The sequence below is a fragment of the Cryptotermes secundus genome, unplaced genomic scaffold (genome assembly GCF_002891405.2).
Source record: "Cryptotermes secundus unplaced genomic scaffold, Csec_1.0 scaffold518, whole genome shotgun sequence".
NCBI lineage: Eukaryota > Metazoa > Arthropoda > Insecta > Blattodea > Kalotermitidae > Cryptotermes > Cryptotermes secundus.
Window position 1 is genome coordinate 54,018 of NW_019731580.1, and position 15,930 is coordinate 69,947.

The following is a 15,930-nucleotide window of genomic DNA, read 5'->3' on the forward strand; positions in this document are numbered from 1 at the left end:
CATGGATCTATACATCCACTCGCCTATACGCCTTCATGGCATAGTGCTTAATTAGTTAAGCACACGGACAATTTAGTTTTTATTTCAGTATGTCGCCAAGCAGTAATGCCAAAGAAACGTCACTCCACATCACAAGATACTCTTTAATAATATATAAGCCTCTGTGCGAGTTAAGTTGGTACGTATTCATGGACCAACGAGCTCCATCCGCAGGAAATGTGATCACTGTAGGCGCAGTTCAGAACTGCTTTGCGACTGTGCTGTAGCTTATGTTATGGGCAGCCTAAACGCTAATCCCTGAGCAGTCCACAAGCCTTTACCCCATTAACGAGATCTGTGACAGCCCGACCACGGGATTAGTCATGCTACTACATAGAAACGGCCCTAGATATTTCAGTTTTATTGATGTTCACACAAGGTGTAAAGCAGAATTACTTACCTACAAAACGCTTACAAACACGTCACTGTTGATATACACTTCTAGTTACGTGTGTTGTTAATGTGATCAACATTTCGAACAACACAACACGATAAAACGCTATTCGACCTAATATCTGTCTAAAACGGAATTCAAATTAAACAGATGCTGGCCTTGTTGGAAAATGTCTCTGGTCCTAAGAATATAGCGCGAAAAAAGCTCCGTGGCCTGTAGTCCGCAAGCGAACAATACCGACCGAGCGACCTCCTCTTTTAAGAGAAGTTAGTGCCAACTTTAGCGGATAGAGGGTGTCGCGTGGTCAGCGCAACGGATCCCCACGGCCGTTAATTTCGGTTTTCTAGACTGGAGCAGCTACTTTTCCATTCAAGTAGCTCCTCAATTATCCTCACGAGGCTGAGTTTACCCCGTTCTACACCCACTACTTCTCAGAAAATCTGGTAGCTCAAGGAATCAAACCCCGGACCTGTGGTTCTGTAGCCAGGAACTCTGACCACTAGACCACGGAGGCGGTCCGAATATACTAAAACTGTGTAACGTGGAAATGAAAAGAAGTCTTTAACGGAAAATTGTCTGCTCAGATAGGCCGTAAGGCAGACTAGACCTTGGCTTAACGCCACGGAAAGTCGGGTTCAAGCCGGAGGATTTCATGTCTGATCCTTTGTAGAAGGAATGGCACCAGAGCAGATTTATCTCCATCTTCTTCCCCCACTTTACCCCCTCCTATTTATCATTTAATTTTTGCACCGTATTCATTTATCACCTCCTCCTGTCTTGTGTGATAGACCAGGCAGAATACAATAAGACCCCCAAGTTGGGGACACACACTGAGGAGTGTGTTCTGCTCGTATCTCTCTTGTGGTAATATTAACGTCTCTTCTTGTGTGTATGTACGCTCTGTGTGAGTGTCTTCGAAGTACCGGCTTTCAGAGAAAAGTAGCTTGCGTTTTATGAGTAGCTATTTTTAATTTTTGTTAAAACTAATTGGTGTACCGTTAGATCTACGCTAAAACATGCAACAAATCAATGTATACATGATTAATTTGAAATGAGAAACAAAAACGTACCTCATCTTCTTGTGACGTGGCAAGTTCTGGCTCATTTTCTTCCAATTTGGAAAGCAATTTATCCTGTAACAAAGAAAGTGTACACAATTAAATAAATGAAACAATGAGACCGTAAAGGTAAAAAGGCAAAGTTGTTCCTGTGCTTAACTAATTAAGTACTACGCCATTAAGACGTATGGGGGAGTGGATGTATAGACCCACATTTTCTTGTCCTCGACACTATTTGGAAACAACCCCCGGTACCAATTTGATATGAGGTTAGGTGGGCCCCAGAGCCAGTCTGAACGACGTGGAGAAGAGAAAATCTTGCCCCCGCCGGGACTCGAACTCCACGTGGGTCGTCCAGCCCGTAGCCAGTCGGTATACCGACCGCGACATCCCAGCTCTTAGAATGACATCGTAGGATAAATAAACGATGGACCATCTGGACCAGGGGTCGCCAATTTTGTTTGGATGAGGGTAAATTGGGAAAATTTTAGAGGTATAATTTTTAGTGGGAACCTTGTGAATATAAGAGAAAAAAAATGCAAATTTAAATAATTACGAATAGCTTTACTCTTTACATTCGCACATTAAAATATTTCTGAAACCCGGCTTCGGAACACTCTCAGAAAATAAAGTCATTTTCTTTTAAAATGCTGTCATTAGGAACTCCCGAATCTAATATCAAACCTGAACAAATTCTAAAAATTTTGAACTCCTCGTAGCTGGACATAGATTCGGTTCATACGGGGGAAATCATCTCGTGTTTTGAGTTCATCTTAGAAAAATTACGAAATTATGAATATTTTACTTTTCGCGAGGACATCCAGAAGCAATCCCCAGGAGTCAAAGGAAAATATTCGCACTGCGGCGCACTGTTTTACATTCTGTAAGAACTTCCCATATAAATTTTCATACTTTTCAATTATCTATTATCACAAACAATTTCATAACCCTGTGATAAATGGCGCTAGTGTCGCAAATTCGTTCATCCGCCATGTTGTTATTGCTGCTTATACTAAATTTCACGAGGAGGGGGGCAGTCTTCAATGGCGTAGTCTAACGATCATACAAAATTTAATAAAAATCGGTCAAATGTTTCAAAAGTTTAAAAGGGGAATTCACAATATAGACAGTATAATCTCATCAGCCCATTTCTTTTTTTCAGGAATGGAATTGAACCAAAACGTAGCTTCATGCGATCCTCAAGCTGCTCTGCGTATATTGGTCTAACTGGGATGTCAATAATTCACAATTATTGTTACAATAATAGTAATAATTATAAGGAAATAGCTAGGGTCGGTTCGCTCTTCCACAGCCCTAGGGCCCACCCAGCCTCTTTTCTTATGGATATTCGGGGTGCTTTCACCGGGGAGTAAAGAAGACCTGCCACTCAAGCCAATCTAGTATCGAGATTAAACATACTTGGAGCTATGCCTCCACTCTGCCACACGTCTGCATGGCGTGGTGTTCAATTAAGCATACAAAAAGCTCTGCCGTACTTTGTTTTACTGTTGTTGTGCAGAGTAATGTATCTGAGACGTTCTGTTACTGTGAAAGTCTAAACATTTCTCTTGCCAGTCTTTTGTTTCGATGCAGATGTTTGAGAGTGTGGTGTGAGAATCACTCCGATAATTGCTGGAGTCGACTGCCTGGAAAGTAGCTTGTAACAAAAGGAGGGAGCCAGCTATGTTGAGTAACTTAGCGGAATGATGTCAACTTCCTTCTAGCAAAGGATCTGCCAGGAGGCGAACTACAAATCGCTGAGTTTGCAAATATGTGTGGCGTTTAAAGTTGCTGACAATTTCATTAGAAAGAAAGGCATGGTATGATAACAATAGCAATGCTGTTTTGGAAACAGCTCACGCGTTTGGACACAGGATTTTCACAGCAGAGACTCGGGTTCAGTTCTCGGATATGCTACATTAAAGCTCTCAGCAGTAGTAAATATGAAAATTACAGTCTTCTGCCAAGTAACGCTGTGTTTGGTAGACAGGAACCAAAGTTCCGTGGGAGGCTTCTGCTTTCATCTTCGATGTAATAATTTGGGGCAGCAGGTTCCTCCGAAACGTTATGATTTTATATACAGAACTCACAGCGTCACATTCGAGAAGTCAGCCATTTTCAGTCCGAAGGTTGCTGAAATGAGATATCTGGCAGATGAAGTGGCACTGAGACTGAATATTCTACAAGCATTTATGCTTCTTTCCTGCCCGTTATTATTCCACTAAAAATATACATTCATCAGTTATCAGTGGCAGGTACAATAGGGCATATTAAGGCCGCAGTACCAAAGGACTCAGCCTGACTACAATCCAAGTAACAGTATTAATTTAACCGTTTTACTGAACAATAAATATTTGTCAGCATCACGAACAGCGTCAAATAAATCTCCCGACTACAGCCCTCCTGAAAGATGTTTCTGGGGAATAAAAAAAAAAGAAACGTACGAAATAAATTATACAGAATTTATAACATTTAATTTATAGAAATACCATAAAGGTCTAAATCCAATCATCCAAAATTACGAGTGGTTATAATATCTGCAATAAAATCAGCATTACGTGTGTTTAATCACGCACTTCGATCCTTTCTCGCTATGCATTTGAAAGAAACTAAGAATCTTTGTTTGTGTAAATTTCAGTTCTCTTAGTGGGGGGTGGAGTCCAACTGGGTCCGCTCAGCACGGCGGCCACTGATTGGCCTATTGTAGCCTGCCCCGGGTGATTATGATGATAGAGAATTTGGTGGAATGAAGATTGGCAGGGGAAACCGAAGTACTCGGAGAAAACGTGCCTCAGCGCCAATTTGTCCACCACAAATCCCACTTGACCAGACCCGGGATCGAACCCGGGCCGCCGCGGTGGGAAGCCAGCGACTAACCGCTTGAGCTATGGCGCGGCCAAATTTCAGTTACTTTCTAGTGTCTTTTGGGGTGCGCTTGAGTTTGGGGAAGTACTCGTACACGCTCATGGGAGGGTTTCAGGAGGAGGATTAATGAAAACGTAGATATACTACATGGGTTGGACAAAGCAACAGAAGCACTACAGATACGGTACACATTTCTTTATTAATATGATCCTGGACCATCTTCTGCCTTCAGTTACAGCCGCAGCCCTTCTTGGAATGGACTCATACAAGTTTTGAACAGTCTCTAGCGGAATTTTATACAATTCTTCTTGAAGAACGCCTTCAAGTTGTTTTAGAGATGTCGGAGGTGGAAATCTGTTCCTCACACTAGACGTTCAGTGCTGTTCAAATCTGATGATTGTGCTGGCCAGGGAAGATGCTGAAGTTCACCTTCATGCTCTTAAAACCATGACTGAGCAGTTGCAGCTGTGTGAATGGGGGACATTGTTGTTGGAAAACTGCATTGTTTGTAAATAACGTTTGGATCATAGGACGCACCTGATTACCCTACCTGTCCATGTACTTCCTTGCAGTAATTCGGCCATGAAGTGCAATAATGGGACCAACTGAACACTGTACCATGATACTGCTGCCAGAAACCTTCACAGAACCTCCCCCATATTTCACTGCTTGAACCAAGCTTCATTTGGTGTTCTAACGTAATCTCTTGCTGATGTAGGGAACAGCTCGAAGGATCACACCAAGCGCGTTTCCAGTTGTCTGATGTCCAGGTTTTATGGTCGTGACACAAACGTTTGCGCATCTGAGCATTGCTTTCAGTATTCAGAGGTTTAACAGTTACAGCCCCACCGTGAATGTTGGATTTGTGAAGCTCACGTCGGACAGTTTTTGTGGAAACAGTCTTCAAGATAAATAGATATTCAGTTCTGCTGTTGTTCCTGCGCTTAATTAATTAAGCACTACGCCACGAAGACATACGAGGGAATGAAAGTATAGATCCACTATTCATGAACTCGGCACTAAATGGAGGTGAGTGGTCAGCTTCACTCTCCGACCGCTTTACTCCCAGGGACAAGGCCTCCGATATCAATTCGATAAGAGGTTGGGCGGGTCCTCAGTGATGGTCTGAACGCTGCGAATAAAATAATATATTTCCTCCGCCGAGAATCGAACCCTTTCCGTCCAGCAAGTACTCCTACCTGTCAGTAAACTGGACAATATTGATCGCTGGTGATTAGATTTCCTGCGCAACTCAAACTGCAGTTCCACATAAAATATTCGGACTGTGCAGTGTTTTTATTGTGAGTACGTGTAGAGTACAATGTTAGTTTCAGATAATGTCTTTCTTCTATGAGAGCGATAAAACGACAGAAGAGGCTACTATACTCGGGAGATATTTCCTGCTGTTACGTAAGGAAGAAACAACCAGTTCCCAAAAGGGGGAAATGTCCCGCACAGTGATGCATGTCACAATCAATACGACCGAACCTTGATTTGATTGCAATTTTGCTATTCGAGGAAATGATGCCGCTTGCCGATACGATGATAAATGAGGGTCGTTAGAGCGACAGAGAGGTTCAAAAGGGGAGAGAAAGAATTCCACGTCACTGGAATCTGAAGGGATGGGCGTGTCAACTGAATTCAACCCATCACGTTTAGGAACCCATGCGGAGCTCTTTATAGCTCATAGTGATTAGGTCGGTAACGAAAGATAGGTACAGGAAAATGAGATTTACATAACTGACTTAAATACGTTTTACACTGCCTTTCTTATATTACACTAATAAAGTAACAACATAGCTGATCACAGTGGCCGCGCAGTCGAAGGAATGAAATGTCTTGGCTCGCTTGAACTCTGGGATTGTGTGTTCGAATCCCACTCGAAGAATGGATGTCTGTGTGAGTTTATTGTGTGTGTGTGTGTGTGCTGTCCTGTGTACAGATAGCGGCCTTGCGACGAGCCGATCCCCGTCCCAGGAGCCCTACAGACTGTGCATAGATTAAGAAACAGAAAAAGAAAACGGCCAAGGCCCAATAAAGGGCTATAGATATATAGAAGTAACAACACTGGAATGGCAGCGCCATAGCTCAAGCGGTTAGTTGCTGGCTTCCCATCGCAGCGGCCCGGGTTCGATCCTGGGACTGGTCACGTGGGATTTGTGGTGGACAAAGTGGCGCTGGGGCAGGTTTTCTCCGAGTACTTCGGTTTCCCCTGCCAATCTTTATTCCACCTATTGCTCCACAATCAACTTCACCTATCATCTGGGGCTGGTACAATAGGCCAGAGGTGGCCGCAGTACAAGGGACCTAGTCCCACCCACTAGCAATAAAAAAAAACATTGGAAGTAGTGCCCGAAGATTAAGAAATTAACTAATAAGAAAAGCCTGTCAACGGCCATGCTGCTAAGCCTTTTCCAGCCACCTCCGAATTTTAAAGTCTATCTAAGATCCATCTTAATATTATCTTCATATCTTCTTGGTGTTCCACGTGCTCTCAAGGAAATAGTACAAAGGGAACCACGTCGTAACGGATGAAATAATCACAATGACCGATATTTTGGATATATAAAAAACAAATTTTCACGCCACGAGGTGCAGACAGGTCATTTTACCACCGGGGGAACAGCTCCCGGTGGGCCCCAGAGCCGGTCTGGACGACATGGAGAAAGCGGCCGGGTCGTGAAGCTACCATTCACCTCCAATTAGTGCCGAAGTCAAGAAACATGTGTCTATACATCCACTCCTCCATACGCCTTCATGGCGTAGTGCTTAATAAAGCACAGGGTCAACTTTACCTTTTTACCATTAAGTTACAGATGGACAGGCCTTCTCATATTAACAATACACAGATCAACCAAGGACGTGTGCAGCAAGACTCTCGGGCAATTGAAGCAGGAGCTAGCAAACAAACAGACCAAGTTTTGACAGTTTGATAATGATAATAGTGAAAGTGGCAGAGCCAGATTTCCTAAGGCCTAATATCCACTTACGTAGAAATATGGATCTAAAAGTCATTCTATTGTAGAGTAAACATATTTTCCACTTCGCATTACTTCAACAAATGTCTTGATGTTCATTCCTTGCAAACACAGCTACATTTGAATACTGATCAATACTACAGATACGACACAGAACAGAGTTTAAAGTGTCGTACTGACAAAGCAAAAATACAAGAGGGACATTAACTTGAAAGGGGGCATAAATATTTCTTTTCTTTTATACTTCGTTAAACATACACAGCAAAAATCTTTCATAAAATATTTGGGCCTATATATAAGGCCGTGCCATAACTGCGGCTGCCCGGGTTGAAGCCCAGATCAAGTCATATAGGATTTGTGATGAACAAAGTGGCACTGGGACAGGTTTTCTCCAAGTACTTCGGTTTCCCCTACCAATTATCATTCCACCGACTAATCCAAACTCTTAATTTATCATTCGTGGACTGTACAGTAGGCCAGATAGTGGCCTACGTACCAAGTGGACTCAGTCTCACCGCACCACAAGAAACTAAAAAAAAACTAGGGCCTATATATTTCAATGAGTCGTATAGTCTATATCATGTGACCTTTGAATAACTGTTGTGTGTCATGTGATATATTTAGACTTGAGCCTAATCTGACCAAGAGGTGACGCTGTTCAGAGCAAGATAAAGGTCAGTAAAAAATCTCTACTCGACTTCGATACCAAATTTCATAGGAATCTGTTAACTGGTTTGGAAGCTGAAGCATAAACAGGTGGACACGAGTCGCCATTACGTAACCCGCATTTACTGTTCGCTCTTATTAATACCGGCTTAATTAGACAGTATTTTTTTTGCTAACAATTGACTGAATGTTGCTGACGTTAATAATGTTGAAATTGAAGTATATTAATTTCTACATACGCCTATTACTATGGCTAAACACTCGAAGGCACGAAATTTCTTCCCGTGCTCAAACACTGGGATCATATTTTTCGAACGTCGCTCTAGGCCTGGGTGTCTGTCCGCGTGTTTTACGTGTCTGTGTTTTCCTCTGTAGGCAAATGTCTTGCGACTGGCTGATCCCCCGTCCAAGGAGCCCTACCGGCTGTTTATAAGAGTCATAGTTGCAGATTAATTCTGAATTGGAATGGGTCACAGGGCTTAATCCATCAAGGGAGACGAACCATTTCTAAATACACGCCATTATATATCATACGTATTATAATCAGAACGTAGGAGGAAGAGTCAGTAAATAGGTCACAAATGGAGACAAAACAGCTGTAATGGATGCAGTAGGTTTTCTATATTTAGCACTAGGTAGCAGCACAGTCCAGCTTCATGACAGTCTAGGTAGCAGACGCGCATGCGCATGTTCAAAGGCTGGTTTCAGTAGTCTGAATGGTGACCGTGCTTGAGGAAGAGCAAAGTTCTGTTGTGCATATTCTGTGGGCAAAAGGACTCAACGTACAGGATATTCATAAAGAAATATTTCCTATGAGAAGTGCTTGCCGCGTAGAGAGATTCACAGCTGCGTCCAGAAATTCTCTGAAGTACGTTCGAAAGTAGCAGAGGTACAGAAGTGACTGAGACAACAGTCAAAATACTTCTACGCTGCGGGTTTCGACGCGCTGATAAAGCGATGGGATAAGTGTATCGATGTTTGTAGAGGACATGTGAATAAATAATTGTATTTCCCAGGTTCGAATGTAACATGTTTTGCCTTTTATATCCATTTGTGACCTATTTGCTGACTCTCCCTTTTAATTAGTCATGTGCTGTATCATTAATTCGTAGAATAGATTTATTTTTGGTGTTATGTCGTGAAGTCAGAGAAGAAGAAAAAGAAGAATTTGTTCATTACCGACACGGACACCGGCTCATTGTGAACTAGGCTTTCCACTTGTGCTACCCGCCTCCCCATTCGTGTTTACATCCATTTGACGGTCGTCGTGAATGAACTACACTCGAACACCAAGGGACCCGCGTGACACTGCCTTGCCTCGTGGTGTACGTGGGGAGAGTAATGATCGAGTGAGGAGATTAGTTAGACGCTGGGCTGGACCCGGCAACGTCATCCATCATGGGCGACACGCAGCCACCTGCAACCTCACACAGTCTCGGTATCTCTGACGTCACGAGGGCGTGCAATCGTTGAAGTAAAGAATCGGTACGCCTCTGTAGTAGTGGAAATGCCACCGAATTTCAGGCCAAGCGGAAATGCTGCAGACTTACAAACGTAACTACCGAAACCAGATCTCAAGTCCTCCAAGCCTCATAAATCAAATTTGGGAACATTAACTGACTCCAATTGCCACTTAAGCATCCTTAGAACGCAGTCTGTTGTGAGAGAGATGAGTAGAAATATACTGTCACGTGTAAGCGGCCTCCGTAGTCTAGAGGTAACGTTCCCACCTCATGACTCGTGGTACGCGGGTTCAAACCCGGCGAAGGTCGTGGAACTTTTAAGGGCGGAAAATTTCAGGGAACAAGTCCTCGGGGAGGGACTTTAATCCGTGGGTCCCGTGTCGTAGCTTTACGGCACGTAAAAGAACCTCATATCTTCAAAGGAGGTCACTGAGCTAAATTCAAGGACATTTCCCGCCTAACAGTAGTCTCTAACGCCTCTGATAGAAGGGGGAAGCGTTATAGATACCGCCAAGCCAGTAGAGACCGAACTCGCTGGCTCGGTCGGGACTGATGGTACGCACCAATATCGGTAGGGTATAGAGACTAGTAGAATATCATAGAGGGAAGCACAATGGACCAATACTGGTCTCGGTGCATGGGGAAACCCACCCTCTCCAACAACTAACTACTGTCACGTGTAAAAATGACTATAGACGAGGTTTGGATTGGTGAATGGATTTATTGACAACTAATACACACGACTCGGAACTAAAAGCAATTAGAGCGCCACCGCTAATATCCACAATTCACAAATCACCACAGCACCCGCTAAGCTTTCCACAGCCTGCTGTGTCTTTACCAGCTGTTCCCTCGCAACGGGTTCTAACAGTCACATTCTTCAGCTTCATGGACTCAAGACCTCTCTTCACAGATTCCCGCACAGAAGTGAACTTCAGCTGACAACTGACTAAGCTCTAATTTTGTCTTTTGCTTATAACATCTCGGCAAGGACCACATAGAAAACAGCTCTTCCATTGTTATGGGAACGTGTTTGCCGAGCCGTTGTCCAGGAACGGCCATAGTATATCTGTCCATCTCGTGGTCTTTGCATACCAACGGCTCTATACGCTACTAGACATTTTCATTCTCTTACATTTTCAGAGTTGTTGTTTTGTTCCTTGTAAACATACTCTGCGGGTACCCTGTGGCTAGTAATAATTAAACTCTTTACGTATGAATTTCTGAAAATGAGTAAATTTAGAAAAGAACATTGTTATTATCGCGCAGTCTTTGATGAATTTTGTGGTCAATAAAACAGAATTTCCCAGTCCGGATTATCGAAAATACTGTGAGTAACGTTTAAAAAGCTATCCCTGTAACAGGCCGTGAAGGCCCTAGGGTTGTGAGACGTCGAGGCTCGCACATTTTTTTAGACAACCGGCTCAGAGATTGCGGCAAGTTTGTCAATCTTACGCTCTGGTCGTCTTTTACCCCACCAGGAAAATTCCTGGTGCTCATTTCGTTGGATTTTTCAATTGACCTAATCCTTCCAGCCGCGCCATGGCCCTGAGGTCGACTCAGCCTCTAACAGAAATGAGTATCAGGAATCTTCCTGGGGATTAAGGGCTGCCGGGGCGTAAGGCTGACGACCTCACCGCCATCTCTGAGCAGACTATCTAGAAAACGTGGAAGTCTCGACGTCTCACAACCTTATGGGACTCAACGGTCTGTTAAAGGGATAGCTTTACAGTTACTCTTTTTTAAAAAGTAGTGATGTGTGGCCTTGATGTAGGTGAAGTAAGAATCAATAAGGTACAGCAACGGTGACAGCCAAGGCTTGGGGCTGACTAATGATGCAGCAGGACTGAAATGCGAGTGGTACAAGTGAGAAACGAAAGAAACCTGGAGAAAACGCTCTGCGTGACTTCGGTTCATCCATCAAGGGCTGCACCTGGAGCTCCGTTACATGGACAAATTAAATTAACTTACTTGAGATTCAGTAACGGAATTAATGAGAAGTGAACGTGTGTTGATGCGTCGTCATCAGAATGCAAGATATTGCAGCATGAAGATGGATAGTTGATTCAGTGGCAAAGTTCAAATATTGTGGCACGAGGATAGGGTAAGTTAAAGGTAAAGTTGTTCCTGTGCTTAACTAATTAAGCACTACGTCATGTAGACGTAAGGGGGAATGGACATATACAGACACGCTTTTTGACCTCAGCATTAATTGGTAATGAATGGTCAGCTCCACGCCACGTCCGTTTTACCACTGGGGAAAGAGTCACCTGTACCCATTCGATAGGAGGTTATGTGGGCCCCAGGGCTGGTGTGGAAGACATGGAGAAGAGAAAATTCTTACCCCCATCGGGACTCAAACCCGCACCGGCTGTGGGGTCCACCCAGCCTCCTATCCAATGGGTACCTGGGGCTCTTTGATCGGGGTAAAGCGGCCAGGGCGTGGAGCTGACCACTCACCTCCAGCTAGTACGGAAGTCAAGAAAATGTGGGACCTATACATCCACTCCTCCATACGTCTTCATGGCATAGTGCTTAATTAGTTAAGCACAGGGACAACTTTACCTTTTTACCTTTACTAATTGATTATCAGATTTATTGCTAGTTAATTACGTAAGGTAACTTCTGAAGATGTTATTCTACTCAGTGTTTAACTGAAACGAAATTCATCGTTTTCCTAATGCGCTTAAGTCTCTGAGTCTAAGTTTGTCGAGGCAGCAATTTCTGGAATGTTCACATCAAGCAGAATTTTTTGCTCGTCCTGCTGCTGGTGTAGTGTCGGCACAGTTTTGGTGAGCTAGTGGTGGTGATTATGTTTGCCTACAGTCTGCTCTGGTGCTCTATCACCGCGAGTATCCTCCTGGGTCGGCTAAGTTCACACACTAAGTACTCTTCATTCCAATAAAATTAATAGTTGCAGATTGTCGTGAACCAAAAGAAGGACTTCCATTGACAGCAACTTAGGAGTGACGAACACTGAATATTATTTGTGCCGCAGTAACGTAAACCACAGAATAATGATTGAACAATTCGTTTGGATTACATTCAGTCATTATTTGCGATTCTCGATAGAGAGAAAGAATCGATACAAATACGAGTGTAGGAAGGGTATAAACAATACTCTTAGTATGTTTTAAAAATTCCGTATTTGTTATTTCACAAAAAATCTGATATTTATTTATTACAGATATATGTTGTTGCAAAATTTAGGTGTATCATAAAACAAAAAGGTCACGAAAACAATGTTATATTTAATTAAATATTATATACATTAGTGCATGAATCCTCTAAATATGTTAATGAACAGTCGCGTTTCACAACAGGCGTAACATTCTGTGTCAAGAGAAGTGAATATCAGATTCAAAAACAAAAAGCATTTTATTAAATACACGCAAGAAGTTGTAAGATCTGAGGTTTTCACAGCGGCGACTATGAAGACTGCCATCTTCTGGGATGTGGCGCCGTGTAGATATTGTGTTAACCGACGTTTCGGAGGAACGTATCGGCTCCTCACTCGCGGATTTCTTATACCTTGAAGATGGAGGTTATAAGTTCCTCCGAAACGTCGGTTAACAAAATATCTACACGGAGCCACATCCAAGAAGACGGAAATATTCACATAAGGTATGTCATGTGATAATTTGTATTTTCCTAAAAGATATCTTCTAAAATAACTTAAACATATTTGTGTTCCATACTGTCGGTTATCAAGGCTCCGACACGAAATAACCCCCCCCCCCTTCTCTGTCGATTTTGAAATGTGTTGTCGAGTTTACTATGTAAATGCAGTGTTTCTCAACCACCTCTAATGAAAAAGGTGAAGTATCCCTGTAACAGGCCGTGACGGCCCACAGAGTTGTGAGACGTCGAGGCTCCCACATTTTCTCTAGACATTTGGCTCACAGATGGCAGTGAGGTTTTCAGTCTTACTCGCCGGTCTCCCTTTACCCCCCAGGAAGATTCCTGGTATTTATTTCTGTTAGAGGCTGAGTCGACCCCAAGGCCATAATGAGGCTGGAAGGTTTAGGTCAATTGGAAAATCCATTGACCTCATCCGGAATCGAACTGGCGACCTTCCGGCTTGTAGCATAGTGCCTCAACCAACTACGCTACCGCGTGCCCCTAACCACCTCTAATACCTAAAGGAAATACTAATTAATATTGATGCTGACTTAGAGGCGACAACAGAAGTTTGTTTCACTTTTCATTACTTTGTTGGAATAGTTCATAAAATGAGAGTAAATAATTTCAGATTTTTATTTTGTGTTCCCAGCAGCACGGTCACAGCGTAGAACAATAGCATTGTTAGTGCTCAGAATGTGAGATTTGAGGGTCTCAAAACAGTGTCTGTGGTGATTGCTATAATCTAGGATGTGACGCCGTGTAAACTTGTAGATGTTTCCTGACGTTTCGATGGAACTCGTTATTTCCATCCTCATGGTGGAAGAGACCGAAATGGAGGCAGGACGTTCCTCCGAAACGTTCATATAAATCAACCACACAGCAAAACACTACAGCTCAGGAAACAGCATTCAATATAAAATAATCAATTACAGGCTTTTTGGTCGTCTTATATGACATTCCAAAGCACACCTTAACTTTACAACTAAACTACAAACTAAAGCTTGATAATGCTTAATTACAGTTTTATATTTCAGACGATTTCTGTACGAAACAGATATGGAAATGCATATTCCATAAATTCCATTTTTAAATTTCTTAGTTTCACATTCTTTTTCCTTAGGTGGGCCCTTATTACAGGGGGCACGCGGTAATGTAGTTGGTTGGGGCACTATGCTACAAGCTGGAAGGTCGCGGGTTCGAGTGCCGAAGAGGTGGATTTTTTCAGTTGACCTAATCCTTCCAGCCACACTATGGCCCTGGGGTCGACTCAGCCTCTAACAGAAATGAGTACCAGGAATCTTCCTGAGGGGTAAAGGGAGCCCGGCGTGTAAGGCTGACAACCTTACCGCCATCTGTGAGCCGATTGTCTAGATAATGTGGGACCCTCAACGCCTTCACGGCCTGCTACAGGGATAGCTTTACCTTTCTTTGCCACTATTACAAAGTCGGGGTTATGTTAAATCAGTACGAACCAAACCCAAAGCTATCCGAAAGCTCTTGTTGTTAGATTTCAAATATAGAATCCAATTCAACAAGGGAATATGATCTAAAAGTTTTACAATGATATATTGATACAGTTACTGTGGTTCTCGTTATTATTAATTGTCCTGTTTTTATTTAAAACACACAGCGTTTCGGAGACAGGATTCTGTCTTCGTCATCAAGTGGAATCTACTCAGCTGGGCCCATTCGATACAGCCTGAAATGGAGGTAAATGCTCCTCCGAAAGATTCATAAACACCTACCACAATGCAGGATGCCACATCCCAGAAGACAGCATTCTTCAACGAAGAAAATCAATTAGTGGCTTTTTGGTTATTTTGTGTGTTTTAAATAAAAGCAGGACAATGGATAATATCCAGAGACACAGTAATTGTACCAATAAGAGAATTAAAAGAAATAACATGCTATAGACAGGCGCAACATCCAAAATAAGCGTCCATTTTATGAAGTTAAAAAAAAAGATTAACTTCGAACTTGACCCAAACTCTGTAAAGCTATTTTGGTTTTATATGTTTAATATAAAAAGTAAAGTTGTCCCTGTGCTTAACTAATTAAGCACTACACCATGAAGGCGTATGGGGGGTGGATCTATTGATTCATATTTTCTTGCCCTCGGCAAGGTGAGTGGAGGTGAGTGTTCAGTTTCACGCGCCGGTCGCTTTACCCGCGTTGAAAGAGCCCCCGGTACACATTGGGCGGACCCCAAAGTCAGTCTGGACGACGTGGGTGAGAGATAATTTTTGACACTACCGGGACTAGAACTCCGACCTCTCGGTCGTCCAGCCCATAGCCAGTCGCTATACCGACTGTGCTATTATTCATATGTAAATCATAAAATTCTGAGTGCAAAGTATAATCATCAAGTACCAACATGTACTAGAAAAATGTCCAGCGTAACAAAATATTCCGCTCACACTTACGGATATACAGTTTACATGCAGTTTTCAAACAAAAGAATAAATGATGTAAAATAAATATACAAATATATGCAGGACATAATATTGACCCTTTCACTGCTATGAAGGGAATACCTCGTTCATGAAAATTTGGGATTCCCCCAGCAATGATTCTGGGTTACAACAGTCCGTTTGAAACCAACCGACGTTTCGGAGGAATATATGCCGTGTATCTTGAGGCAGCTTGCTACCTCTAACATGCTGGTTTCCTGCTTGGCATATTCTTTAACCCTGAAGGTGGAAGCGACAAATTCCTGTGAAACAGCAATTGATTTTCCAACAGACAACAGCAGTAATTATGGAGCTCTCCTTCTCCGACATAACACCGTGTATTCCATTGTAAATTAGTCGAGGTAAAGGAAGAATATGTCGCCTCTATTTTCA

At 42.8% G+C, this 15,930-nt stretch overlaps 2 protein-coding genes across 6 annotated transcripts in view; one reads left to right on the forward strand and one right to left on the reverse strand.

Annotated features, from left to right (window-relative positions):
- Positions 1-15,930, reverse strand: part of LOC111867186 (nucleolar protein 58) — a gene marked incomplete at its 3' end in the record, with an annotated part of 50,016 nt that overhangs the window by 30,303 nt on the left and 3,783 nt on the right. Inside the window, 2 exon segments of one of the 3 annotated variants that reach the window (XM_033752582.1) lie at positions 1,504-1,566; positions 7,152-7,173. 3 annotated transcript variants of the gene reach the window in all.
- LOC111867194 (inactive pancreatic lipase-related protein 1) overlaps positions 12,251-15,930 on the forward strand; it is a 29,499-nt gene continuing 25,819 nt past the window's right edge. Inside the window, exon 1 of one of the 3 annotated variants that reach the window (XM_023856808.2) lies at positions 12,251-12,327. In XM_023856808.2, the coding sequence (XP_023712576.1) occupies positions 12,276-12,327 (52 nt within the window). In that variant the 5' untranslated portion in view covers positions 12,251-12,275. Of the gene's footprint in view, positions 12,590-15,930 lie in introns of all 3 variants that reach the window. The other 2 variants (XM_023856806.2, XM_023856807.2) reach the window with 2 other exon arrangements.